The 23,856-nt window shown below is 31.2% G+C and overlaps 1 protein-coding gene across 1 annotated transcript in view; it reads left to right on the forward strand.

The window, feature by feature from the left end:
- The window catches only part of LOC148943363 (rab GTPase-activating protein 1-like), a 263,084-nt gene extending 240,678 nt beyond the window's left edge, over positions 1-22,406 (forward strand). The window contains exons 17-18 of the mRNA XM_089101934.1: positions 16,475-16,642; positions 21,747-22,406. Coding sequence (XP_088958060.1) covers positions 16,475-16,642; positions 21,747-21,920 — 342 coding nt within the window. The 3' untranslated portion in view covers positions 21,921-22,406. The remainder of the gene's footprint in view (positions 1-16,474; positions 16,643-21,746) is intronic.
- Positions 22,407-23,856: the final 1,450 nt, after the last annotated feature.

The raw sequence follows: 23,856 nt of genomic DNA on the forward strand, positions 1-23,856 counted from the left end.
GAATTTTCTTAAAGAAGAGAAAAAAGTTCGCTCAATTCTGAATTTTACCAATGAAAATGAAAAAAAGCTTCCATTTCAGTTCTGAATTTCTCAAAGAAATAAAAAATTGAAAGTTCTGTTCTAATTTTTTTTTGTAGAAGATAGGAAAAGTTATACTAAGATTGTAATTATTTTCCATGAAGATAAAAAGTCTCACTTTAAATCTAAATTTTCTTAAATTCAGTTCCGATTTTTCTCAAAGAGATGAAAAAATTTAAAGTTGTGTTCCAAATTTTCCATAGAAGATAGAAAAAGTTATACTTTGATCGTGAATATTCGCCAATGAAGATAAGGAGCTCCACTTTAATTCTGAGTTTTCTCGAAGAAGTACAAAATGTTCAAGTTCTCTTCTGAATTTTCTTAAAGAAGAGAAAAAAGTTATACTATGATTGTGATTATTTTCCACGAAGATAAAAAGTTTCACTTTAATTCAAAATTTTCTTAAGTTCAGTTCCAATTTTTCTCAAAGAGATGAAAAAATTTAAAGTTCTGTTCTAAATTTATCATAGACGATAGAAAAATTTATACTTTGATCGTGAATATTCGCCATGAAGATAAGGAGCTCCACTTTAATTCTGATTTTTCTCGAAGAAGTGTAAAAAGTTCAAGTTCTCTTCTGAAATTTCCTAAAGAAGAGAAAAAAGTTAGCTCAATTCTGAAATTTACCAATGAAAATGAAAAAGCTACCACTTCAGTTCTTAATTTCTCAAAGACATAAAAAGTTTAAAGTTCAGTTCTAAATTTTTCCATAGAAGATAGGAAAAGTTACACTATAATTGTGATTATTTTCCATGAAGATAAAAAATTTAAAGTTCCGTTCCAAATTTTTCATAGAAGATCGAAAAAGTTATACTTTGATTGTGAATATTCGGCATGAAGATATGGAGCTCAACTTTCATTCTAAATTTTCTTAAATTCAGTTCTGATTTTTCTCAAAGATATGAAAAAATTTAAAGTTCTGTTCCAAATTTTTCATAGAAGATAGAAAAAGTTATACTTTGATCGTGAATTTTCGCCATGAAGATAAGTAGCTCCACTTTAATTCTGAGTTTTCTTGAAGAAGTGCAAAATGTTCAAGTTGTCTTCTGAATTTCCTTAAAGAAGAGAAAAAAGTTAGCTCAATTCTGAATTTTACTAAAGAAAATGAAAAAAGCTTTCACTTCAGTTCTTAATTTCTCAAAGACAAAAAATTTAAAGTTCTGTTCTAAATTTTTCCTTAGAAGATAGGAAAAGTTATACTATGATTGTGATTATTTTCTATGAAGATAAAAAGTTTCACTTTAATTCTATATTTTCTTAAATTCAGTTCCGATTTTTCACAAAGTGATGAAAATCTTTAAAGTTCTGTTCCAAATTCTTCATAGAAGGTAGAAAAGTTATACTTTGATCGTGAATATTCGCTATGAACATATGGAGCTCCACTTTAATTCTAAATTTTCTTAAATTCAGTTCTAATTTTTCACAAAGAGATGAAAAAATTTAAAGTTCTGTTCCAAATTTTTCATAGAAGATAGAAAAAGTTATACTTTGATCGTGAATATTCGCCATGAAGATAAGGAGCTCCACTTTAATTCTGAGTTTTCTCGAAGAAGTGCAAAATGTTCAAGTTCTCCTCTGAATTTTCTTAAAGAAGAGAAAAAAAAGTTAGCTCAATTCTGAATTTTATCAATGAAAATGAAAAAAGCTTCCATTTCAGTTCTTAATTTCTCAAAGACATAAAAAATTTAAGTTCTTTTCTAAATTTTTCCGTAGAAGATAGGAAAAGTTATACTATGATTGTGATTATTTTCCATGAAGATAAAAATTTTCACTCTAATTCTAAATTTTCTTAAATTCAGTTCCGATTTTTCTCAAAGAGATGAAAAAATTTTTAAGTTCTGTTCCAAATTTTTCATAGAAGATAGAAAAAGTTATACTTTGATCGTGAATATTCGCCATGAAGATAAGGAGCTACGCTTTAATTTTGAGTTTTCTCGAAGCAATACAGAATGTTCAAGTTTTATTCTGAATTTTCTTGAAGAAGAGAAAAAAAAAGTTAGATCAATTTTGAATTTTACCAATGAAAATTAAAAAAAGCTTCCATTTCAATTCTTAATTTCTCAAAGACATAAAAAATTTAAAGTTCTGTTCTAAATTTTTCCGTAGAAGATAGGAAAAGTTATAGTATGATTGTGATTATTTTCCATGACGATAAAAAGTTTTACTTTAATTCTAAATTTTCTTAAATTCACTTCCGTTTTTTCACAGAGATGAAAATATTTAAAGATCTGTTCCAAATTCTTAATGGAAGGTAGAAAAGTTATACTTTGATAGTGAGTATTCGCCATGAAGATATGGAGCTCCACTTTAATCCTAAATTTTCTTAAATTCAGTTCCGATTTTTCACAAAGAGATGGACAAATTTAAAGTTCTGTTCCAACTTCTTCATAGAAGATAGAAAAAGTTATACTTTGATCGTGAATATTTCTTATGAAGATAAGGAGCTCCACTTTAATTCTGAGTTTTTTCGAAGAAGTGCAAAATGTTCAAGTTCTCTTCTGAATTTTCTTAAAGAAGAGAAAAAAAGTTAGCTCAATTCTGAATTTTATCAATGAAAATGAAAAAAGCTTCCATTTCAGTTCTTAATTTCTCAAAGAAATAAAAAATTTTAAGTTCTTTTCTAAATTTTTCCGTAGAAGATAGGAAAAGTTATACTGTGATTGTGATTATTTTCCTTGAAGATAATAATTTTCACTGTAGTTCTAAATTTTCTTAAATTCAGTTCCAATTTTTCTCAAAGAGATGAAAAAATTTTAAGTTCTGTTCCAATTTTTTCATAGAAGATAGAAAAAAGTTATACTTTGATCGTGAATATTCACCATGAAGATAAAGAGCTCCACTTCAATTTTGAGTTTTCTCGAAGAAATGCAAAATAATCAAGTTCTCTTCTGAATTTTCTTAAAGAAGAGAAAAAAAAGTTGTTCAATTCTGAATTTTACCAATGAAAATGAAAAAGCTTCCATTTCAGTTCTTAATTTCTCAAAGACATTCAAAATTTAAAGTTCTGTTCCAAATTTTTCGTAGAAGATTGAAAAAAGTTACACTTTGATTGTGAATATTCACCATGAAGATAAAAAGTTCCGCTTAATTCTGAGTTTTCTCGAAGAAATGCAAAATATTCAAGTGCTCTTCCGAATTTTCTTAAAGAAGAGAAAGAGTTAGCTCAATTCTGAAATTTACCAATGAAAATGAAAAAAGGCTTCCACTACAGTTCTTAATTTCTCAAAGACATAATAAATTTAAAGTTCAGTTCTAATTTTTTCCGTAGAAGATATGAAAAGTTATGCTATGATTGTGATTATTTTCCACTGAGGATAAAAAGTTTCACTTTAATTCTAAATTTTCTTAAATTCAGTTCCGATTTTTCTCAAAGAGATGAAAAAATTTAAAGTTCTGTTCCAAATTTTTCGTAGAAGATAGAAAAAAGTTATACTTTGATTTTGAATATTCATCATGAAGATACAAAGTTTCACTTTAATTCTAAATTTAATTCAATGAAGTACTAACCTCCAAAACTATAGGTTAGGTTAGGTATAAATGAATATTAATAAATAAATAGAAACATTTCTACATGTTTAAGTTAGGTTAGGTTAGCTTATCATGAGCGCTCATGATAAGCTAGCCTAACCTAACTTAAACATGGAGAAATGATTCTATTTATTTATTAATATTTATTTATACCTAACCTAACCTATAGTTTTGGAGGTTAGTACTTCATTGAGAAAATCTAGAATTTAGTTTTCTTCACTGAGAAAACTTATAATTAAAGTGGAGCTCCATATCTTCATGGGGAATATTCACGATCAAAGTATAACTTTTTCTATCTTCTATGAAAAATTTTGAACAGAACTTTAAATTTTTCCATCCCTTTGAGAAAAATCGGAAATGCATTTAAGAAAATTTAGAATTAAAGTGAAACTTTTTATCTTCATGGAAAACAATCACAATCATAGTATAACTTGTCCTATCTTCTACGGAAAAATTTAGAACAGAACTTTAAATTTTTTATGTGTTTGAGAGATTAAGAACTGAAATGGAAGCTTTTTTTCATTTTCATTGGTAAAATTCAGAATTGAGCCAACTTTTTTTCTCTTCTTTAAGAAAATTCAGAAGAGAACTTGAACATTTTGCACTTCATCGAGAAAACTCAGAATTAAAGTGGAGCTTCTTATCTTCATGGCGAATATTCACGATCAAAGTATAACTTTTTCTATCTTCTATGAAAAATTTGGAACAGAACTTTAAATTTTTTCATCTCTTTGTGAAAAATTGGAACTGAATTTAAGAAAATTTAGAATTAAAGTGGAGCTCCATATCTTCATAGCGAATATTCACGATCAAAGTATAACTTTTTCTACCTTCTATGAAAAATTTGGAACAGAACTTTAAATTTTTTCATCTCTTTGAGAAAAATCGGAACTGAATTTAAGAAAATTTGAATTAAAGTGAAACTTTTTATCTTTATGGAAAATAATCACAATTATAGTATAACTTTTCCTATCTTCTATGGAAAAATTTAGAACTGAACTTTAAATTTTTTATGTCTTTGAGAAATTAAGATCTGAAGTGGTAGCTTTTTCATTTTCATTGGTAAATTTCAGAATTTAGCTAACTTTTTTCTCTTCTTTAGGAAAATTCAGAAGCGAACTTGAACATTTTGCACTTCTTCGAGAAAACTCAGAATTAAAGTGGAGCTCCTTATCTTCATGGTGAATATTCATGATCAAAGTATAACTTTTTCTATCTTCTATGAAAAAATTGGAACAGAACTTTAAATTTTTTCATCTCATTGATAAAAATCGGAACTGAATTTAAGAAAATTTTGAATTAAAGTGAAACTGTTTATCTTCATGGAAAATAATCAAAATCGTAGTATAAATTTTCCTATCTTCTACGGAAAAATAGTACAGAAATTTAAATTTCGTATGTCTTTGAGAAATTAAGAACTGAAATGGAAGCTTTTTTTCATTTTAATAGGTAAAATTCAGAACCGATCTAACTTTTTTTCTCTTCTTTAAGAAAATTCAGAGGCGAAGTTGATCATTTTGCACTTCTTCGAGAAACCTCAGAATTAAAGTGGAGCTCCATATCTTCATGGCGAATATTCATGATTAAAGTATAACCTTTTCTATCTTCTATGAAAAATTTGGAAAAGAACTTTAAATTTTTTCATCTCCTTGAGAGAAATCGGAACTGAATTTAAGAAAATTTAGAATTAAAGTGAAACTTTTTATCTTCTACGGAAAAATTTAGAACAGAACTTGAAATTTTTTAATTCTTTGAGAAATTCAGAACTGAAATGGACGCTTTTTTTCATTTTCATCGGTAAAATTCAGAATTGAGCTAACTTTTTTCTCTTCTTTAAGAAAATTCAGAAGAGAACTTGAACATTCTTGTACTTCTTTGAGACAACTCAGAATTAAAGTGTAGCTCCTTATCTTCATGGCGAATATTCACAATCAAAGTTTTACTTTTTCTATCTTCTACGAAAAATTTGGAAAAGAACTTAAAATTCTTTCATCTCTTTGAGAAAAATCGGAACTGAATTTAAAAAAATTTAGAACTAAAGTGAGACTTTTTATCTTCATGGAAAATAATCACAATCATAGTATAACTTTTCCTATATTCTACGGAAAAATTTAGAAAAGAACTTAAAATTTTTTTATGTCTTTGAGAAATTAAGAACTGAAATGGAAGCTTTTTTTTCATTTTCATTGGGAAAATTCAGAATTGAGCTAACTTTTTTCTCTTCTTTAAGAAAATTCATTGTTGGGTATTCAAAAAGTCATAAAATAAAGTTGTGGGTGAAAAGGATGAATACTTCAAGTTGTAAAATTGGTTAAGGAGGGACATTAGGAAAGGAACTTGTTCTGAAAAGATACAAAAAAGACTTTTGAAAGTATTGCTTGATGTTGGGTATTCAAAAAGCCATAAAGTAAAGTTGTGGATGAAAAGGATGAGTACTTCAAGTTGTAAAATTGGCTTATGATGGACACTATGTAAAGAATTTGTTCTGAAAAGTTATAATAAAGCCTTTTGAAAAGTATTGCTTGGTGTTAGGCTATACAAAAAGTCATAAAGTAAAGTTGTGGGTGAAAAGGATGAGTATTACAACTTGTTAAATTCGTTTAGGAGGGACACTACGTAAAGAACTTGTTCTGGAAAGATATAATAAAGCCTTTTGAAAAGTATTACTTGGTGTTGGGATATGCAAAAACTCGTAAAGTTGTGGGTGAAAAGGATGAGTAGTTCAACTTGTAAAATGGGTTAATTAAGAAACGCTTTTGAAATGTGCGGGTCCTTCTGTGTTTCAAGTGCAAAAAAAGTATAAAAAAATGGGGAGGGGGCCTTTGGGGGCACTAGGGGCCTTCGGGGGTCCCGGGGGTCCTGGAAGGGCCTTTGGGGTGCCGGTGGCCCTTTGGGGGTGCCGGGGGCCCTTTGGGGACACTGGGGGCCCTTTGGGGTTGGGGTAGGGGACCTCACAACACTGTTCAAATGGAACTTGTGTATTATAACGACCACGGAGTTTTACTCCAAATCATCTTCTAAATCATCTTCTAAAATGTTTCGCCTAAATCATCTTCTAAAATGTCTCAAACGGTTTCGCCCAAATAATCCCTAAACGTAATTTCTCCGTGTTCCTTTGTTTTGGCATCCCTGCGCTGTCACATTTGAAATTCCCAGGAAAAAATTCCCGCGTTTATCTCTTCATCTCTAAAGTGTTGCTAGCTACACTATTAAGGTTTCGAAAAAATATTAATTGTATCTCTCATAAAGACCTGATAAGATTAATTTATCTCCCAGACCTAAAGATCAGAGAAGCCATATTGTTTCTTAATTCCCCTTCGTGGATCAATAATTCCCCTCGATTGTGCAAATCAAATTCTCAGAAATCTAGTTCCCCTTCGATTATGTAAATCAATTTCCCAGAAATTCTCTCCCCTTAATGGATCAATAACATTGTCTATGCGGTTAGGTACCGTTAGACTTAATTATAGATGGCAGCATGGTGTTCGTACGGGAGTAATACTTGGCTCCCTACTAGGGAGGTATTGACTAGGAGCGAACCCAATAGTATACGTAATATTTTCTCTTCGTTTTAAGTTTTGATGTTGAAAAGTTTTCATTTTAAAAGTTTTTCAGTTGAAAACTCGTTTTTTTTAATTTAATTTCTGATCTTTTTTTAATAATGCTGGGAAATCCGGCGCCCTCTTCATATCAATGTCCCTTCCCCCATGAAAAATTCCTTCACGGAAGGAAGTAGGGAAAGGGGTACCAGCCCAGGACTAACACATGTGCTGCCATCTATAATTGTGTCTAACTCTGACAGGTTATAATTTATTCAAGGATTATTGATCCACTAACGGCTCAATGACACCTTTTTCAAGGTCAATTTATGTGTTATTTCTAAGTGTATTGACTCCGAGACGAAGTTTGCACATGTGCACTGAATTCTAACGGGGCAATGTATTGATCGACTCCAGGGGAACTAGATTTCTGAGAAATTGATTTCATAATCGGCGGGGAATTATTGATCAACGAAGGGGAATTAAGAAACAATATGGCTTCTTTGATCTTTAGGTCTGAGGGATAAATGGTCTTTAGTGACAGAGATAAATTAATATTCTATTTTTAAATATGGATTCTCTGGTCATTAGGCTTAGTGATAAATTCTGTAATTAATTTTATATCAAAACCTTAATAGTGTAGCTAGGAGTACCTATGAGATGAAGACAGATTGAATATATTTTACGCGGGATATGCTTCCTGGGAATTTCAAATGTGACAGCGCAGGGATGCCAAAACAAATGAATACGCAGAAATAACGTTTAGGGTATTATTTAGGCGAAACAGTTTGAGACATTTTAGAAGATGATTTAGGTGAAACAGTTCGAGACATTTTAGAAGATGATTTGGGGTGAAACTCTGTGGTCGTTATAATACACAAGTTCCATTTGAACAGTGTTGAGGTCCCCTATCCCAACCTCAAAGGGCCCCATCCCTACGGTCCCCCAAAGGGGTCCCCCCAAAGACCCTCCAGGCCCTGAAAGGGTCCCGGGCCCCCAAAGAGCCCCCCTCCAGAGTTTAGAGTTATAGTTTAGTTTAGTTGTAGTTCAGAGTCTAGAGTTTCAAGTTAGAATCTCAGCACATAGAGTTTTAGTTAGAGTTATATTTTGTTTTAGTTTTAGTTAAGTGTTTTAGAGTTGTAGTTTAGTTTTAGTTAAGAGTTTTAGTTTAGAGTTCTTGTTTAGTCTTAGATATGAGTTTTAGTTTAGAGTTTTAGTTTGATATTAGCTTACAGTTTTAGTTAGAGTTATAGTTTAGTTTAGTTGTATTTCAGAGTCTAGAGTTTCAAGTTAGACTCTCAACACTTGGAGTTTTAGTTAGAGTTATATTTTATTTTAGTTTTAGTTAAATGTTTTTGGACTTGTAGTTTAGTTTTAACTAAAAGTTTTAGCTTAGAGTTTTAGACTAGAGTCATAGCTAAGAGTTTTTTCATTTCGCTTTTAGTTTAGTTTAGTTTTAGATAAGAGTTTTAGTTTAGAGTTCCAGTTTGGTATTAGCTTACAGTTTTAGTTAGAGTTATAGTAGTTAAGAGTTTTAGTTTAGAGTTTTAGTTTAGAGTCTAGCTTAGAGTTTTAGTTATAACTATAGTTTAGTTTACTTTTAGTTAAGAGTTTTTGTTTAGAGTTTAGAGTCTTAGCTTAGAGTTTTAGTTAGAGTTTATAGTTCTAGTTTATAGTCTTAGCTTATAGTTTTAGTTGTATTTATAGTTTACTTTAATTTTACTTGAGAATTTGGAGTTTTAGTTTAGAGTCTTAGCTTAGAGTTTTTTTGTTAGAGTTATAGTTTAGTTTAGTTTAGATATTGGTGTTTTAGATTTGAGTCTTAGCTTAGAGTTTTGGTTAGAGGTATAGTTTAGTTTAGTTTTAATTCAGAATTTATTTTAGAGTCTTAGCTTAGAGTTTTGTTTCGAGTTATAGTTTAGGTTAAATTTAGTTAAGGGTTTTAGTTTAGACTTCAGTTTTAGTTTAGAGTTTAGAGTTTTAGTTAGAGTTATAGTTTAGTTTAATTTTTGTTAAGAGGTGTAGTTTAGAGTTGTAGTTTAGTTTTAGTTAAGAGTTTTAGTTTAGAGTTGTAACTTAGTTTAGTTTTAGTTAAGAGTTTTAGTTTAGAGTTGTTGTTTAGTTTTAGATATGAGCTCTATTTTAGAGTTTTAGCTTGATATTAGCTTATAGTTCTAGTTAGAGTTATAGTTTAGTTTAGTTGTAGTTCAGAGTCTAGAGTTTCAAGTTAGACTCTCAGCACTTAAAGTTTTAGTTAGTTATATTTTATTTTAGTTTTAGTTAAGTATTTCTGGACTTGTAGTTTAGTTTTAGCTAAACGGTTTAGTTTAGAGTTTTGGCCTAGAGTCATAACTTAGTTTTTCCTTGCAATTTTAGTTTAGTTTAGTTCTAGATAAGAGTTTTAGTTTAGAGTTTCATTTTGGTATTAGTTTACAGCTTTAGTTAAAGTTATAGTAGTTAAGAGTTTCAGTTTAGAGATTAGAGTTTTGGTTTAGAGTCTTTGCTTATAGTTTTAGTTAGAGTTAGAGTTTAGTTTAGTTTTAATTCAGAGTTTTAGTTTTGAGTCTTAACTTAGAGTTTTGGTTAGAGTTATAGTTTAATTTAGTTTTAGTTAAGAATTTTATTCTAGAAGTGTTGTTTAGTTTTAGATAAGAGTTTTAGTTTAGAGTTTAGAGTTTTAGTTTGAGTTTTAGTTTAGTTTTAGTTTAGAGTCTAGAGTTTTAATTTAGAATGTTAACTTAGAGTTTTAGTTAGAGTTATTGTTTACTTTAGTTTTAGTTTAGAGTTATAGTTTAGTTTAGTTTTAGTTAGGAGCATTAGTTTAGATCTCTAGTATAGTTTTACTTAAGAGTTTTAGTTTAGAGTTTATAGTTTTAGTTTACAGTTTTACTTTAGAGTTTTAGTTAGAGTTATAGTTTAGTTTAGTTCCAGTTTAGAGTCTAGAGTTTTAATTCAGAGTGTTAGTTTAGAGTTTTAGCTAGAGTTATAGTTTACTTTAGTTTTAGTTAAAAGTTTTAGTTTAGACGTATAGTTTAGTTTTAGTTAAGAGTTGTAGTTTAGAGTTATAGTTTAGTTTTAGTTAAGAGTTTTAGTTTAGAGTTGTAGTTTAGTTTTAGTAAAGAGTTTTAGTTTAGTTTTAGTTAAGAGTTTAGAGTTTTTTCAGAGTTTTAGTTTAGAATTTAGAATGTTAGTTAAAGTTATAGTTTAGTTTAATTTTGACTTAGAGTTTTAGTTAGAGTTATAGTTTAGTTTATTTGTAGTTCAGAGTTTTAGTTTAGACTTCAGAGTTTTAGTTTAGAGTTTAGAGTTTTAGTTAAAGTTATAGTTTAGTTTTATTTTGGTTAAGAATTTTAGTTTAGAGTTATAGTTTAGTTTAGTTGTAGTTCAGAGTCTAGAGTTTCAAGTTAGACTCTCAGCACTTAGACTTTTAGTTAGAGTTATATTTTATTTTAATTTTAGTTAAGTGTTTTTGGACTTGTAGTTTAGTTTTAGCTAAACGTTTTGAGTTTAGAGTCTTAGCTTAGAGTTTTAGTTAGAGTTATAGTTTAGTATAGCTCTAGTTAAGAGTTCTAGTTTAGGGTTTTAGCTTAGAGTTCAGAGTTTTAGTTTAGAGTCCTAGCTTAGAGTTTTAGTTAGAGTTATAGTTCAAGTTTAGTTTTAGTTAAGTTTTAGTTTAGAGTTTTAGTTTAGAGTTTAGAGTTTTAGTTTAGCGTCTTTGGTTTCTCCACGTTTAAGTTAGGTTAGGTTAGGTTATCATGAGCGTTCATGAAGTCTAAACTAAAACTCTTAACTAAAACTAAACTAAACTATAAGTCTAACTAAAACTTTAAGCTAAGATTCTAGACTAAAACTCTAAACTAAAACTAAACTACAACTCGAAGCTTAAATTCTTAGCTAAAACTAAAATACAACTCTAAACTAAAACTCTTAACTAATACTAAACTATAAGTCTAAACTAACACTCTAAATTAAAACTCTAGACTCTAAACTGGAGCTAAACTAAACTATAACTCTAACTAAAACTTTAAACTAAAACTCCTATCTAAAACTAAACAACACCTCTAAACTAAAATTTTGAACTAAACTAAACTAAACTATAACTCTAAGATAAGACTCTAAAATAAAACTCTGAATTAAAACTAAACTAAACTAGAACTCTTAACTAGAGCTATACTAAACTATACCTCTAACTAAAACTCTAAGCTAAGACTCTTAACTAAAATTCTAAACTCTAAACTAAAACTCTTAACTACTATAACTCTAACTAAAACTGTAAGCTAATATCAAACCGAAACTCTAAACTAAAACTCTTATCTAAAACTAAACTAAACTAAAGTGCAATGAATAACTCTAAGCTAAGACTCTAGGCTAAAACTCTAAAATAAAACGTTTATCTAAAACTAAAATACAAGCCCTAAAACACTTAACTAAAACCGAATTAAAATATAACTGTAACTAAAACTCTATGTGTTGAGAGTCTAACTTGAAAATCTAGACTCTGAACTATAACTAAACTAAACTAATACTCTAAACTAAAACCCTTAATCAAAATTAAACTAAACTATAACTTTAACTAAAACTCTAAGCTAAGACTCTAAACTAAAACTCTGAAGTCTAAACTAAAACTCTGAACTACAACTAAACTAAACTATAACTCTAACTAAAACTCTAAGCCAAAATTAAACTAAACTATAACTAACTAAAACTCTAAACTAAAAATCTAAGTTAAAACTCTAAACTAAAACTCTTAACTAAAATTAAACAAACTATAACTCTAACTAAAACTCTAAGCTAAGACTCTAAGTTAAAACTCTAAACTAAAACTCTTAACTAAAACTAAACTATAAGTCTAAACTAAAATTCTTTACTATAACTAAACTGCAACTCTAAACTAAAATTCTTAACTAAAACTAAACTATAATTCTATACTAAAACCCTTAACTAAAACTAAACTAAACTATAACTCTAACTAAAACTCTAAACTAACACTCTAAATTAAAACTCTAGACTCTAAACTGGAACTAAACTAAACTATAACTCTAACATAAACTCTAAATTATAAACTAAAACTCTTATCTAAAACTAAACAACACCTCTAAACTAAAATTCTTAACTAAACTAAACTATAACTCATTAAATCTCTAAGCTAAAACTAAACTAAAATTCTTAACTAAAACTAAACGAAATTATAACTCTAATTAAAACTCTAAGCTAAGAATCGAAGATAATACTCCAATATCTAAACTAAAACTCTTAACGATAACTCTAATTAAAACTCTAAAGTAAAACTCTAAACTAAATCCATTAAGTAAAACTAAACTAGAGATCTAAACTAATGCTCGGAACTAAAACTAAATTAAACTATAACTCTAAACTAAAACTAAAGTAAACTAGAACTCTAACTAAAACTCTAAGCTAACACTCTAAATTAAAACTTTAGACTCTAAACTAAAACTAAAACTCAAACTAAAACTCTAAACTAAAATTCTTAACTAAAACTAAACTAAACTATAACTCTAACTAAAACTCTAAGCTAAGACTCTAAACTAAAACTCTGAATTAAAACTAAACTAAACTATAACTCTAACTAAAACTATAAGCAAAGACTCTAAACTAAAACTCTAAACTAAAACTCTAAACTTTAAACTAAAACTCTAAACTCTAAACTAAAACTCTTAACTACTATAACTTTAACTAAAACTCTTATCTAAAACTAAACTAAACTAAAAGTGCATGGAAAAACTAAGTTATGGCTCTAGGCCAAAACTCTAAACTAAACCGTTTAGCTAAAACTAAACTACAAGTCCAGAAACACTTAACTAAAACTAAAATAAAATATAACTAACTAAAACTCTAAGTGCTGAGAGTCTAATTTTAAACTCTAGACTCTGAACTACAACTAAACTAAACTATAACTCTAACTAGAACTATAAGCTAATATCAAGCTAAAACTCTAAACTAAAGCTAATATCTAAAACTAAACAACAACTCTAAACTAAAACTCTTAACTAAAACTAAACTAAGCTACAACTCTAATCTAAAGCTTTTAACTAAAACTAAACTACAACTCTAAACTAAAACTCTTAACAAAAATTAAACTAAACTATAACTCTAACTAAAACTCTAAACTAAAACTGAAGTCTAAACTAAAACTCTTAACTAGATTTAAACTAAACTATAACTCCAACTAAAACTCTAAGCTAAGACTCTAAACTAAAACTCTGAACTAAAACTAAACTAAATTATACCTCTAACTAAAACTCTAAGCTAAGACTCAAAACTAAAACTCCAATATCTAAACTAAACTATACTATAACTCTAACAAAAAAAATTCTAAGCTAAGACTCTAAACTAAAACTCTAAATTCTCACTAAAACTAAAGTAAACTATAAATAGAACTAAAACAATAAGCTAAGACTCTAAACTCACTCTAAACTCTAAACAAAAACTTTTAACTAAAAGTAACTAAACTATAACTATAACTAAAACTCTAAGCTAAGACTCTAAACTAAAACTCTTAACTACTATAACTCTAACTAAAACTGTAAGCTAGTACCAAACTGGAACTCTAAACTAAAACTCTTATCTAAAACTAAACTAAGCTAAAAGCGCAATGAAAAAACTCTTAGCTATGACTCTAGTCTAAAACTCTAAGCTAAAACTTTTAGTTAAAACTAAACTACAAGTCCAAAAACATTTAAATAAAACTAAAATAAAATATAACTCTAACTAAAACTCCAAGTGTTGAGAGTCTAACTTGAAACTCTAGACTCTGAAATACAACTAAACTAAACTATAACTCTAACTAAAACTGTAAGCTAATATCAAACTAAAACTCTAAACTAAATCTCATATCTAAAACTAAACAACAACTCTAAACTAAAACTCTTAACTAAAACTAGACTACAACTCTAAAACACTTAACTAAAACTAAAATAAAATATAACTCTAACTAAAACTCTATGTGCTGAGAGTCTAACTTGAAACTCTAGACTCTGAACTACAACTAAACTAAACTATAACTTTAATGGAGCGGAGGCTAATACCAAATTGGGGCTCAAACTATGGAGGGCCTTTGGGGGCTTGGGGGCCCTTCGGGGCCTGGGGGGACCCCTATGAGGGACCGGACTGATGGGGCCCTTTGGGATTGGGGTAGGAGACCCCACAACACTGTTCAAATGGAACTTGTGTATTATAACGACCACAGAGTTTCACCCCAAATCATCTTCTAAAATGTCTCGAACTGTTTCGCCTAAATCATCTTCTAAAATGTCTCAAACTGTTTCGCCCAAATAATTCCCTAAACGTTATTTCTGTGTGTTCCTTTGTTTTGGCACCCCTGCGCTTTCACATTTGAAATTCCTAGGAAAGCATTTCCCGCGTAAAATATATTCAATCTGTCTTCATCTCATATGTGTTCCTAGCTACACTATTAAGCTTTCGATAGAATATTAATTTATCTCTGTCACTAAAGACCATTTATCTGTCGGACCTAAAGATCAAAGAAGCCATATTGTTTCTTAATTCCCCTTCGTTGATCAATAATTCCCCGCCGATTATGAAATCAATTTCTCAGAAATCTAGTTCCCCTCGAGTCGATCAATACATTGCCCCGTTAGAATTCAGTGCGCATGTGCAAACTTCGTTTCGGAGTCAATACACTTAGAAACAACAAATAAATCGACCTTGAAAAGGTGTCATTGACCCGTTAGTGGGTCAATAATCCATAAATAAATTATAAACTGTCAGCGTTAGACTCAATTATAGGTGGTAGCACAGGTGTTCGTCCTGGGCTGGTACCCTTTTCCCTACTGAAAGATCCTCCCTAGTAACCCCCGACCCACCCCTGCCCCCACAAACACAAAAAAATTCCCCTGAAAACGTCTGTATAGTTCCCGATAGCCAATACTATACGTAAACAATGGGTAAAGTTCATAACTTGCAGCCCCTCCCCTGGTGATTGTGGGGGATTAAGTCATCCTCAAAGACATAGCTATTACATTTTTCGACCATGCTGAACAAAATGACTATCTCAAACTTATGATCGGGGGACTCTGGGGGAAAATGAGCGTGGGAGGAGGCCTAGTTGCCCTCCATTTTTGGTCACTTTAAAAGAGCACTAGAACTTTCAATTTCCGTTCGAATGAGCACTCCTGCAATATTCTAGGACCACTGGGTCGATATGATCATCACTGGGAAAAAAAAAATTAAAAAAAATAAACTCGCATCCGTGATCTTTCTTCTGGCAAAAAAAAAACTTCAAAATTTCACATTTTTGCAGATAGGAGCTTGAAACCTCAACAGTTGGGTTCTCTGATACGCTGAATTTGATGGTGTGATTTTCATTAAGGTTCTATGACTTATAGGGGTGTTTCCCTTTTTTTCGAAAATAAGGCAAATTTTCTCAGGCGTGTAACTTTTGATGGGTAAGACTAAACTAGATGAAACATATATTTGAAATCAGCATAAAAATCTGATTCTTTTGATTTATCTATTGCTATCAAAATTCCCGTTTTTTAGAGTCTCGGTTACTATTGAGCCGGATCGCTCCTTACTTACAGTTCGTTACCACGAACTGTTTATATAGGGAGTTTTCTGACTTTCTGCCAAATAACAATGAGAACCGTGAGACGGAGCATCTAAGTTTTTACCTGGATGGACTGCTATGCAGCTGTGGCCCATATGTCACAGTTGGTGCAGCATTTCCTGTGGTTGTGGCGCAGAAGTTCTGGTTATATTATCATTTCCAAATGAAACTTCTGCGTCTATACCGTATATTTATGGCCACCGAATTCAATTTTGCCGTTTTTTTCTTTTTCTTTTTTAACAACAAACAAACTATAAGGAGTCATATACCAAAAGTAAATTAGCACATAAGTCAAGTTTATGTCGGCTAAAATTAACAAAGAAAACTAAAACTAAGTAGCATTAAATAAAAGGTGCTAAGTCAAACATTTAAACCAAATTTAGATAATTAGGAATAAAACATACCAAAATTAATTAAATAATTAAGAGTTATGTGCCAAAAATAAATTAGCGTATAAGTGAAGTTTACGTCAGCTAAAATTAACAAAGAAAACCGAAAACTAAAAACAAGTAGCATTAAATAAATGGGGCTAAGTCAGATATTTGAAACAAAATTTAGGTAATTAAAAATTAAATTGTTTTGGTACTCGGAGCTTTTGCTGAAAATTGTCCTAGTGTAGGGGCAGAAAATTTTGCTTTTTTGCGAAGGATGTTTCTTTCACACGGACTTGACTCGGTGATTTTATTTAAAGAGACCCTATTATGATTACAAAGAGTAGAATAATCATTTTTAATATTTTTAGATAAACGCAAAAGAGCGCTGTGACGCTTGTCAGTGTCAGCCCCAACAAAGAAAGGCATCTGATTCCGAAGTCGTGTCCCTTGCAAATTTACAGAAGCACAATCGGGAACTGGAACTCGAGCTCGCTCAAACGAAGCTGGCTTTGGTTGAATCGCAGTGTAAAAATCAGGTACTTGTTCGTCAATTTATTAACTTTTTTCGTTCAAAAAGTGTTATTTCGTTCAAAAAGTGTTGCGTTTGTTATAGACAGTTTATCGAGGTCGCCGTTAAGTCCTGATCAACACTACTGTTTATTCTGATGTGCAATATTCTATAGTTGGTGTCGATGGGTTGTGACTCAAGACTTATTAACTAGAAATTTGTTTCCAAAAAGATATGTTCATAAACCAAGATATTTAATTTTATGCATATATCCTAACATATATGCTACACCGCGTCCCGTTCTTCAAGGATTAAATAAAAAAACAAGTTTTTTTTTAACTGAAAGTAAGGAGCGTCATTAAAACTTAAAACGAACAGAAATTATTCCGTATATGAAAGGGGCTGTCCCCTCCTCAATACCTCGCTCTTTAAGCTAAAGTTTTTATTGTTTTAAAAGATAAAGTTGTATGACAGATTCAAACATTAGCGCAAAGAGCGAGGTATCGAGGTGGGGACAGCCCCTTTCATATGCGGAATAATTTCTGTTCGTTTTAAGTTTTAATGTCGCTCCTTACTTTCAGTAAAAAAAAATTGTTTTTTTATTTAATTTCTGAACTCTTTTTAATTAATGCAGCTTTGATTTTGGCTCACCGTACAAGAATAATTAAAACGAAATTTGCATATTAATTTTAAGTTTTTGGCTAAATGGCTTTCTCGAAATTTTGTTCTGACGTAACTTACGAATTAACTTACGTAACGAACTTCTATATTCGTATGTTTGTATTATGTATATTAGGGAGTTTGCCCCCTAGTCAATACCTCGCTCTTTGCGCTAAAGTTCAAATTTCGTTCGAATCACAAACCTCTGAATCACAATGGCCGGTTAATTAGAATAGATAGCTCTTTTGAAAGTACTAAAAAAAAACTTTAGCGAAAAGGGTATTGACTAGGGGGGCGACGCCCCCCATATACGTAGTAATTTCTTTTTGTTTTAAGTTTTAATATCACTCCTAACTTTCGTTAGAACAAACTTGTTTTTTTGTATAGGATCTGATCGTTTTTTAAATAATGCTGGGAAATCCAGTGCCCCATTTATAGAAACGTCCCTTCTCCTAAGGAAAAATCCTCCATGGAAGGATCCTCACCCGTCACCCCCTCCTCCGACTCCCACCCATCAGAAAAAAATCCCTCCTGAAACGTCTTTATACTTCCCATTAACCAATACTATATGTAAGCAATAGACAAAGCTCACAAATTGCAGCTCTTCCCCCGGGATACTGTGGGGGATGAAGTAAACCTCAGAGACATATTTATCAGTTTTTCGACTATGCTGAACAAAATGGCAATCTCAAAATTTTGATTGGGTGACTTTGAGGAAAAAATGAGCGTGGGAGGGTGCCAAGTTGCCCTCCAATTTTTTGGTCACTTAAAAAGGGCACTAGAACTTTTAATTTCCGTTCAAATGAGCCCTTTGACGATATTCTAGGACTACTGGATCGATACGATCACCGCTGGGAAAAAATACAAAAAAAAACAAACAAAAAAAACAACAAACAAATAAAGAAATAAACACGCATCCGTGACTTTATTCTGACAAAAAATACAAAATTCCACATTTTGCAGATAGGAGCTTCAAACTTCCGCAGTAGGGGTCTCTTATAAGCTGAATCCTATGGTGTTATTTTCATTAAAGTTCTATTACTTTTTGGGGGTGTTTCCCCCTTTTTTTGAAAATAAGGCAAATTTTCTCAGGCGTGTAACTTTTGATGAGTAAAACTAAACTTAATTAAAAACTTATATATTTGAAATCAGCATAAAAATCTGATTCTATTGATGTATCTATGGGTATCAAAATTCCGGTTTTTAGAGTTTCGGTTACTATTGAGCCGGGTCGCTCCTTACTTACAGTTAGTTACCACGAACTGTTTGATAAGTCGTGGCAGGGTGACAGAGGACCTCAATTTGAATCGATTTCGTACCCATCAATCTTCTCTAGCTTAAAAGCTATTTAGCATTCAGCACATTTTAGGCTAGCTCCGACCAAATCCATATATTCCACCTTTTTGGACAACGGATACCTCGTCTATTGGGAAAAATTATTCCACTGAGAAAAATTGAAATATATTAGAACTGTAGTTCTGAAGGCAAGCTCCTAAAAATACCTTGAGTATGATACTGAAAACAAATGGAACTTGAATTTAAAATTAAAGTTTTTTCTAATGAGAGTAGACTAATGTTACAACTTCAAACGAACTGAAATGACCCTGGATTTCAACCCTCTGCTTTTTATTGTATGATTTCATTTTCAGTATTATAGGAATGAATGCTTTGACATAAGAGCAATGTCACACACACACAAACATCGTATTTTTTAGTTAGAAATTTTTTTCATCGTTATTTTTTATTTTTTTAAATAAAATATAATTTTTTTTTTCATCGACGTTATTTTTCATTGTTTGCACAACATGATGCAATTTTTTTCGTTTTTTTTCTCTCCACAATTTTGGTCTCCACAGTTGGTTGCGCCATGATTTGACCAAAAATATATAATCTTTGTTTTTTCTTGATCAGCTCGTGCGTTTTCTTTAGTATGATTGGACGTCACAGAAAACTTAGTTTTTAAATTTTTAAGCAAGTTTTTTTAAATTAGGTTATTATGTTATTTGGCAATTTGGTTAAATTAGGTCTGTCTTCTAGATAAATTGTCTCGGCTCTGCTTTTTTAAGGCTAGTAAGGCTTTTCTGGTTATTTTAGACTAGTCTTGAATAGGTTGGTTTGTTAAAGAGACAAAATATTTGGGCTTTATCGAAGTAACGAAAACAAAAAAAATCCAATTGTCCCAAAACAAGCAGTGGTCCCAAAATAGAGTTTATCACTTTTACCCAATTTGTCAGCCTGGTTGATGAAAACAGCGTGAAAAAATTCCGACTGAAAAACTAGAATTTTCCAGAATAGTGATATTTATACGTAATTGGTCGGTTTCAGTAAGCGACAGTTTAGTTTAAAGGTTTCTGGAATAATGTTTTAGCTTTAATTCTGTTTTAGCTTTAAATCATTAGAATAAACTTCTCGTCAGCTTTAGTTGAGATCCGACGCAGCCTTCTTCTACTAGTGCTGATGACAATTACTTATGAGCTCTTCTTCCTCGCCCAAAGAGGTCGAATTTGGGCCAAGGTTTAATTAGCCCTGAATAAAATGGACATGAACCCCTGGTCCTTATTCTGATTGACTTGAATTCAGCTCCCCCCCCCCCCAGAAGCCAAACTTTTCCTAGACCCATGTAAGACTTCATTTCTTCGAACGCACAGACGGTCCTAAGCGTGAAAAATGCAACAAAGAACTTAGCTTTCATTTTCTTATAAGTTTTGGTGAAACTTACTTTTTTGGGGGTATGGGGAACGAAAGACAAAGACAAAGTTTAGATCCGATCTGACAAGTTTAGATCCGACCATAGTTACTGAACTAAGGTTGAACGAATCAATCACTGGACCAACCAATTAGATGTCCTGCTTAAAGACGAATGTCATTAATGTCCCTCAGGCCCCACAGAGGTAGAATCGGGTCTGTAACACAAAACATAACTATTAAAACACTTGGATTTCATTTTTCAACCAAATCAAATTGGCATCCAACAGCCTATTCTTGTAGATATTATGATGACTAAAAATAAGGAACCGCCTCTCCCATTCTGGTTAAATTGATTATAAACTCATAAAAAAAAACTTGAACGCATACCTTTTGTTTCCCACCAGGATTGGTTCAGATTCAACTAGCCCATTAGTTATATGTCCTCATAAAAAGATTACCCCTCTCCTCCCAAATAAACCCCTCTCCTCCCAAATAAACCCCTCTCCTCCCAAATAAACCCCACTCCTCCCAAATAAACCCTTCTCCCAAATAAATCCCTCTCCTCCCAAATAAACGCCTCTCCTCCCAAATAAACACCTCTCCTCCCAAATAAACCCCTCTCCTCCCAAATAAACGCCAAATAGATTACGTCTAACCATTCCAAAGGAACAATTAGGGTACCGGCTCAACTTCTAATAAAGTTTGGTTAATATCTGATAACCGAAAATGTAGATGCATAAATGATATGATTCTAGAGAATTCCCTCCCTTTACCCATATACAAGTGATGTTGGAGGCAGATTTACTTAAGACTGCTGGGCCCAAGCTCTAGATGCATGCAAATATTTAAAATTCTCTTCAAAATGGAAAAAAAATCTGAATTTGGGGCTTCTACATTCGCTTTTCAAAATTGTTGAAGGTTTTCAAGCTTGGATCTCGAAGAGATACTTTCACTTTATACATGAAACCGCCATTACAAGATATATTATTTTATATTTGATATATTATTTTTAAGATATATTATTTATGATATATTTTGACAAGATATATTATTTTTTATATATGATTTTTTACGATATAAAATGTTTGTTTGGTTCCTTGTTTATACCGTTTAGTAGGCTATTTAGTAGGCTACAAAAACAAATATTTCAATTTGTTCCTGAGATTGCTGGAAATTTTTCAAATTTTCTAAGAACTCTTTTTCTTTATTTTTGAACGGAGATCAGCACCGCCGGTTTGGACCATAAGGGTCTAGTGTCGTCATACTTACTTTACATACTTTTTTCTTTGTTTTTCGTTCCCCATACCCCAAAAAAGTTGCTAAAATTCAGTTTCTTATTGTTGCACGGCTTAATGTTACACAGTATCAAATGAGCGATTTTTCCTTTTTTAGAAGATGCAAATCAATTTATGGCAAAAAAAAATGGCACATTTTTATGTGCCATTTATGGCACATAAAAGCTTTTCTATAAACATTGAAACTACTTTTACAATTTGAGTTCTTTCAAAACATTGATATAATTACGAATTTTAGTTGTTTTCTTGGCTCTATTCTTAAATTTGAAATATAATATGTGCCTATTTTTTTACATTGAGCCCAAAAATTAGATATTTCTGCTTCCTTATCTTCAATTTGAATCATTTTTGTTTAAAAAAGGATACAATTCTAAAATGTCCTTTAATACAAAATAAATTGTAAAATAATTCCATAAAAATATTAATGTATAAAATTCTAATATTAACGGTTTAAAGTTTCAAAAATTCTAAAATTGACTTCTTTTTTAGGATTTATCGCACCAAGCTATAGCTCTGACATCTGAATTGCAAGCGTCTAAGAGCGGATGGTTTCAGAAGACAATTACATCGCTAAAGGAAGCTGCTAAAACTCAGCCAATTCTAAATCAGCCAAAAGCAGGAAACACTTTCCAAAGAAAGGACTCTCTGAGAGATATGCTATAAAAATAATTGGCTTTCTAATTTGTTTAAGGAGTCCTGTATTGATAAATCACTTTTTCAACCTTTTAGTCTTATTCGGTATCCATCCTTACCAGGGCCGTAGCCAGGATTTTTGTTCGGGAGGAGGGCTTACAAAAAAACTTCGAAAAACGCATCAAAAAATTGTTTAGTTGTATTTTCGTTACGTTTTTATGAGTCGGAGAAAAATTTCCAGCAGCTCAAGCTCCCTGACCCCCCCCCCCCCCGGATACGGCCTTGATCCTGACTCTGATTTTCCTTTTTAAGAACAAAGTGTGCCATTTTTCATTTGTTATTCTTCTTCTTTAAATAAGTAGTCTGTGTCCGTTTTACCTTTGAAGATAAAACTTACTTAACTGAATAAAGGTCCGCCAGAACAATGCAAGGGCGTCTTTATTGTTTAAATCAAAACTTAAATATGTTTACTTTTTATTACCTTGGTAAGCTGTATTACACCGTTGTATTACCAAGAATTTACAATATCTACGGCTGATATTGTTCACAATCGTAAATCACAATCTTCCCTGTGAAGGTTAAATTTTAATCTTCATTTATAGAAAGTATATAGGATTCAAAATCGTAGATTCACACTGATTACAGTCTTAGTTAGAAGAATTTAACCAAGAAGTGAGAGGATCAGAAAGTTGACAAAATGTTTTTATAAAAAGTTTCAAATTAATCCAAGGGGAGTCTATCAGACTAATTTTAGGCGGGCGATCCCCTTGCGCAGTTATGATATATTATTCCTATACGCAGGAATAATATGAATAGAAAAAAATGATAATTTGCAGATTATGAAGTAGTCGGTATTAAAAAAAAAAGTAAAAAAGAAGTAATGACAAATTTTTGTGTCTTCATTTCGTGCTGGCTGCAGGGGGGGGGGGGGTGTTTCTGTCTAAAAAGTAAGATTTCTTAAAAAGCTTTTCTAGTCCAGACCTAAAAATGTTAATTTTATGTTAATTCCTAAGGTAATGTGTTGTGTGTATTGTTATCTTGAATTAGTTTGGTTGCTTGAATTAGTTATTTTCTTTTTATTTATTTTTTCACTAGAATTCATCTTTTAGCAATGCTAAACTTTTTTAAAAGTTTCTTTGTAATAGTATTTGGCATTATGCCAAGCAACTGCAGTGGATAAGAAGTGCAGCAGTTGAGATTCCAGTCCATGGTATTTTTTGAACATCTATGTCACTTCTTACGATCTCAATTTTAAAATGCAAGATACAAGTAGGGCTGCCACCAGTGACAGAAAAATCACTAGATTTTAGTGATTTTCCGGTTGATTTAACTTTCTCTAATAATCTAGTGATTTATGTGCAAATTTAGTGATTTTTTATTTAGGCGATGTAAAAAATCACTAGAAATAGTGACAAACCTTTAGGGGTGGTAACCCTGAATACAAGTGAAACTTAGTAGTTTTCGGAAGGTCTTAGGAATTTCCGGCTTTAAAATTGACCTCCAATTTTTTGACCCGAAAGCCTCCTGAGTTGGTCTTACATCTTCTAGAATTTAGGTCGAAATTTTTTTTGGATTTGAGAAATGGTTTCTCCAAATTTATTCGTGATTGTCCACTCTTTAGGAAGAGTAATTTAATATTCACGTTGATTGAATAAAAAGTTAGTATTCTGCAAAGCTGATCCGTCTTGTATAAGAAAAAGATGTTAATAATTTAGTTAATCGGCTTCATCTTCCATGCATCAAAGATTATAGATATCTAAAGAAGGTGTGACGTTTCGAAAGAGCCCACAAAAAAAATAAATCGACACATAGAGCATTTGGGGTATTTTTTCCGTTAATTTTGTTTGTTAGTTATATCACATGCCGTCAATATTGTAAGTGCTGATGCGGCTACTATAAGTACTATTTGTTCACAAAGCTAATGTGGCTGTTCCACCAACTTTCTTAAAGTGCTTTCTGCTGCTTG

This window comes from Artemia sp. Qi Xiang Cuo, chromosome 15 (genome assembly GCF_049724085.1).
Source record: "Artemia sp. Qi Xiang Cuo chromosome 15, ASM4972408v1, whole genome shotgun sequence".
In the NCBI taxonomy this organism is placed as follows: Eukaryota; Metazoa; Arthropoda; class Branchiopoda; order Anostraca; family Artemiidae; genus Artemia; species Artemia sp. Qi Xiang Cuo.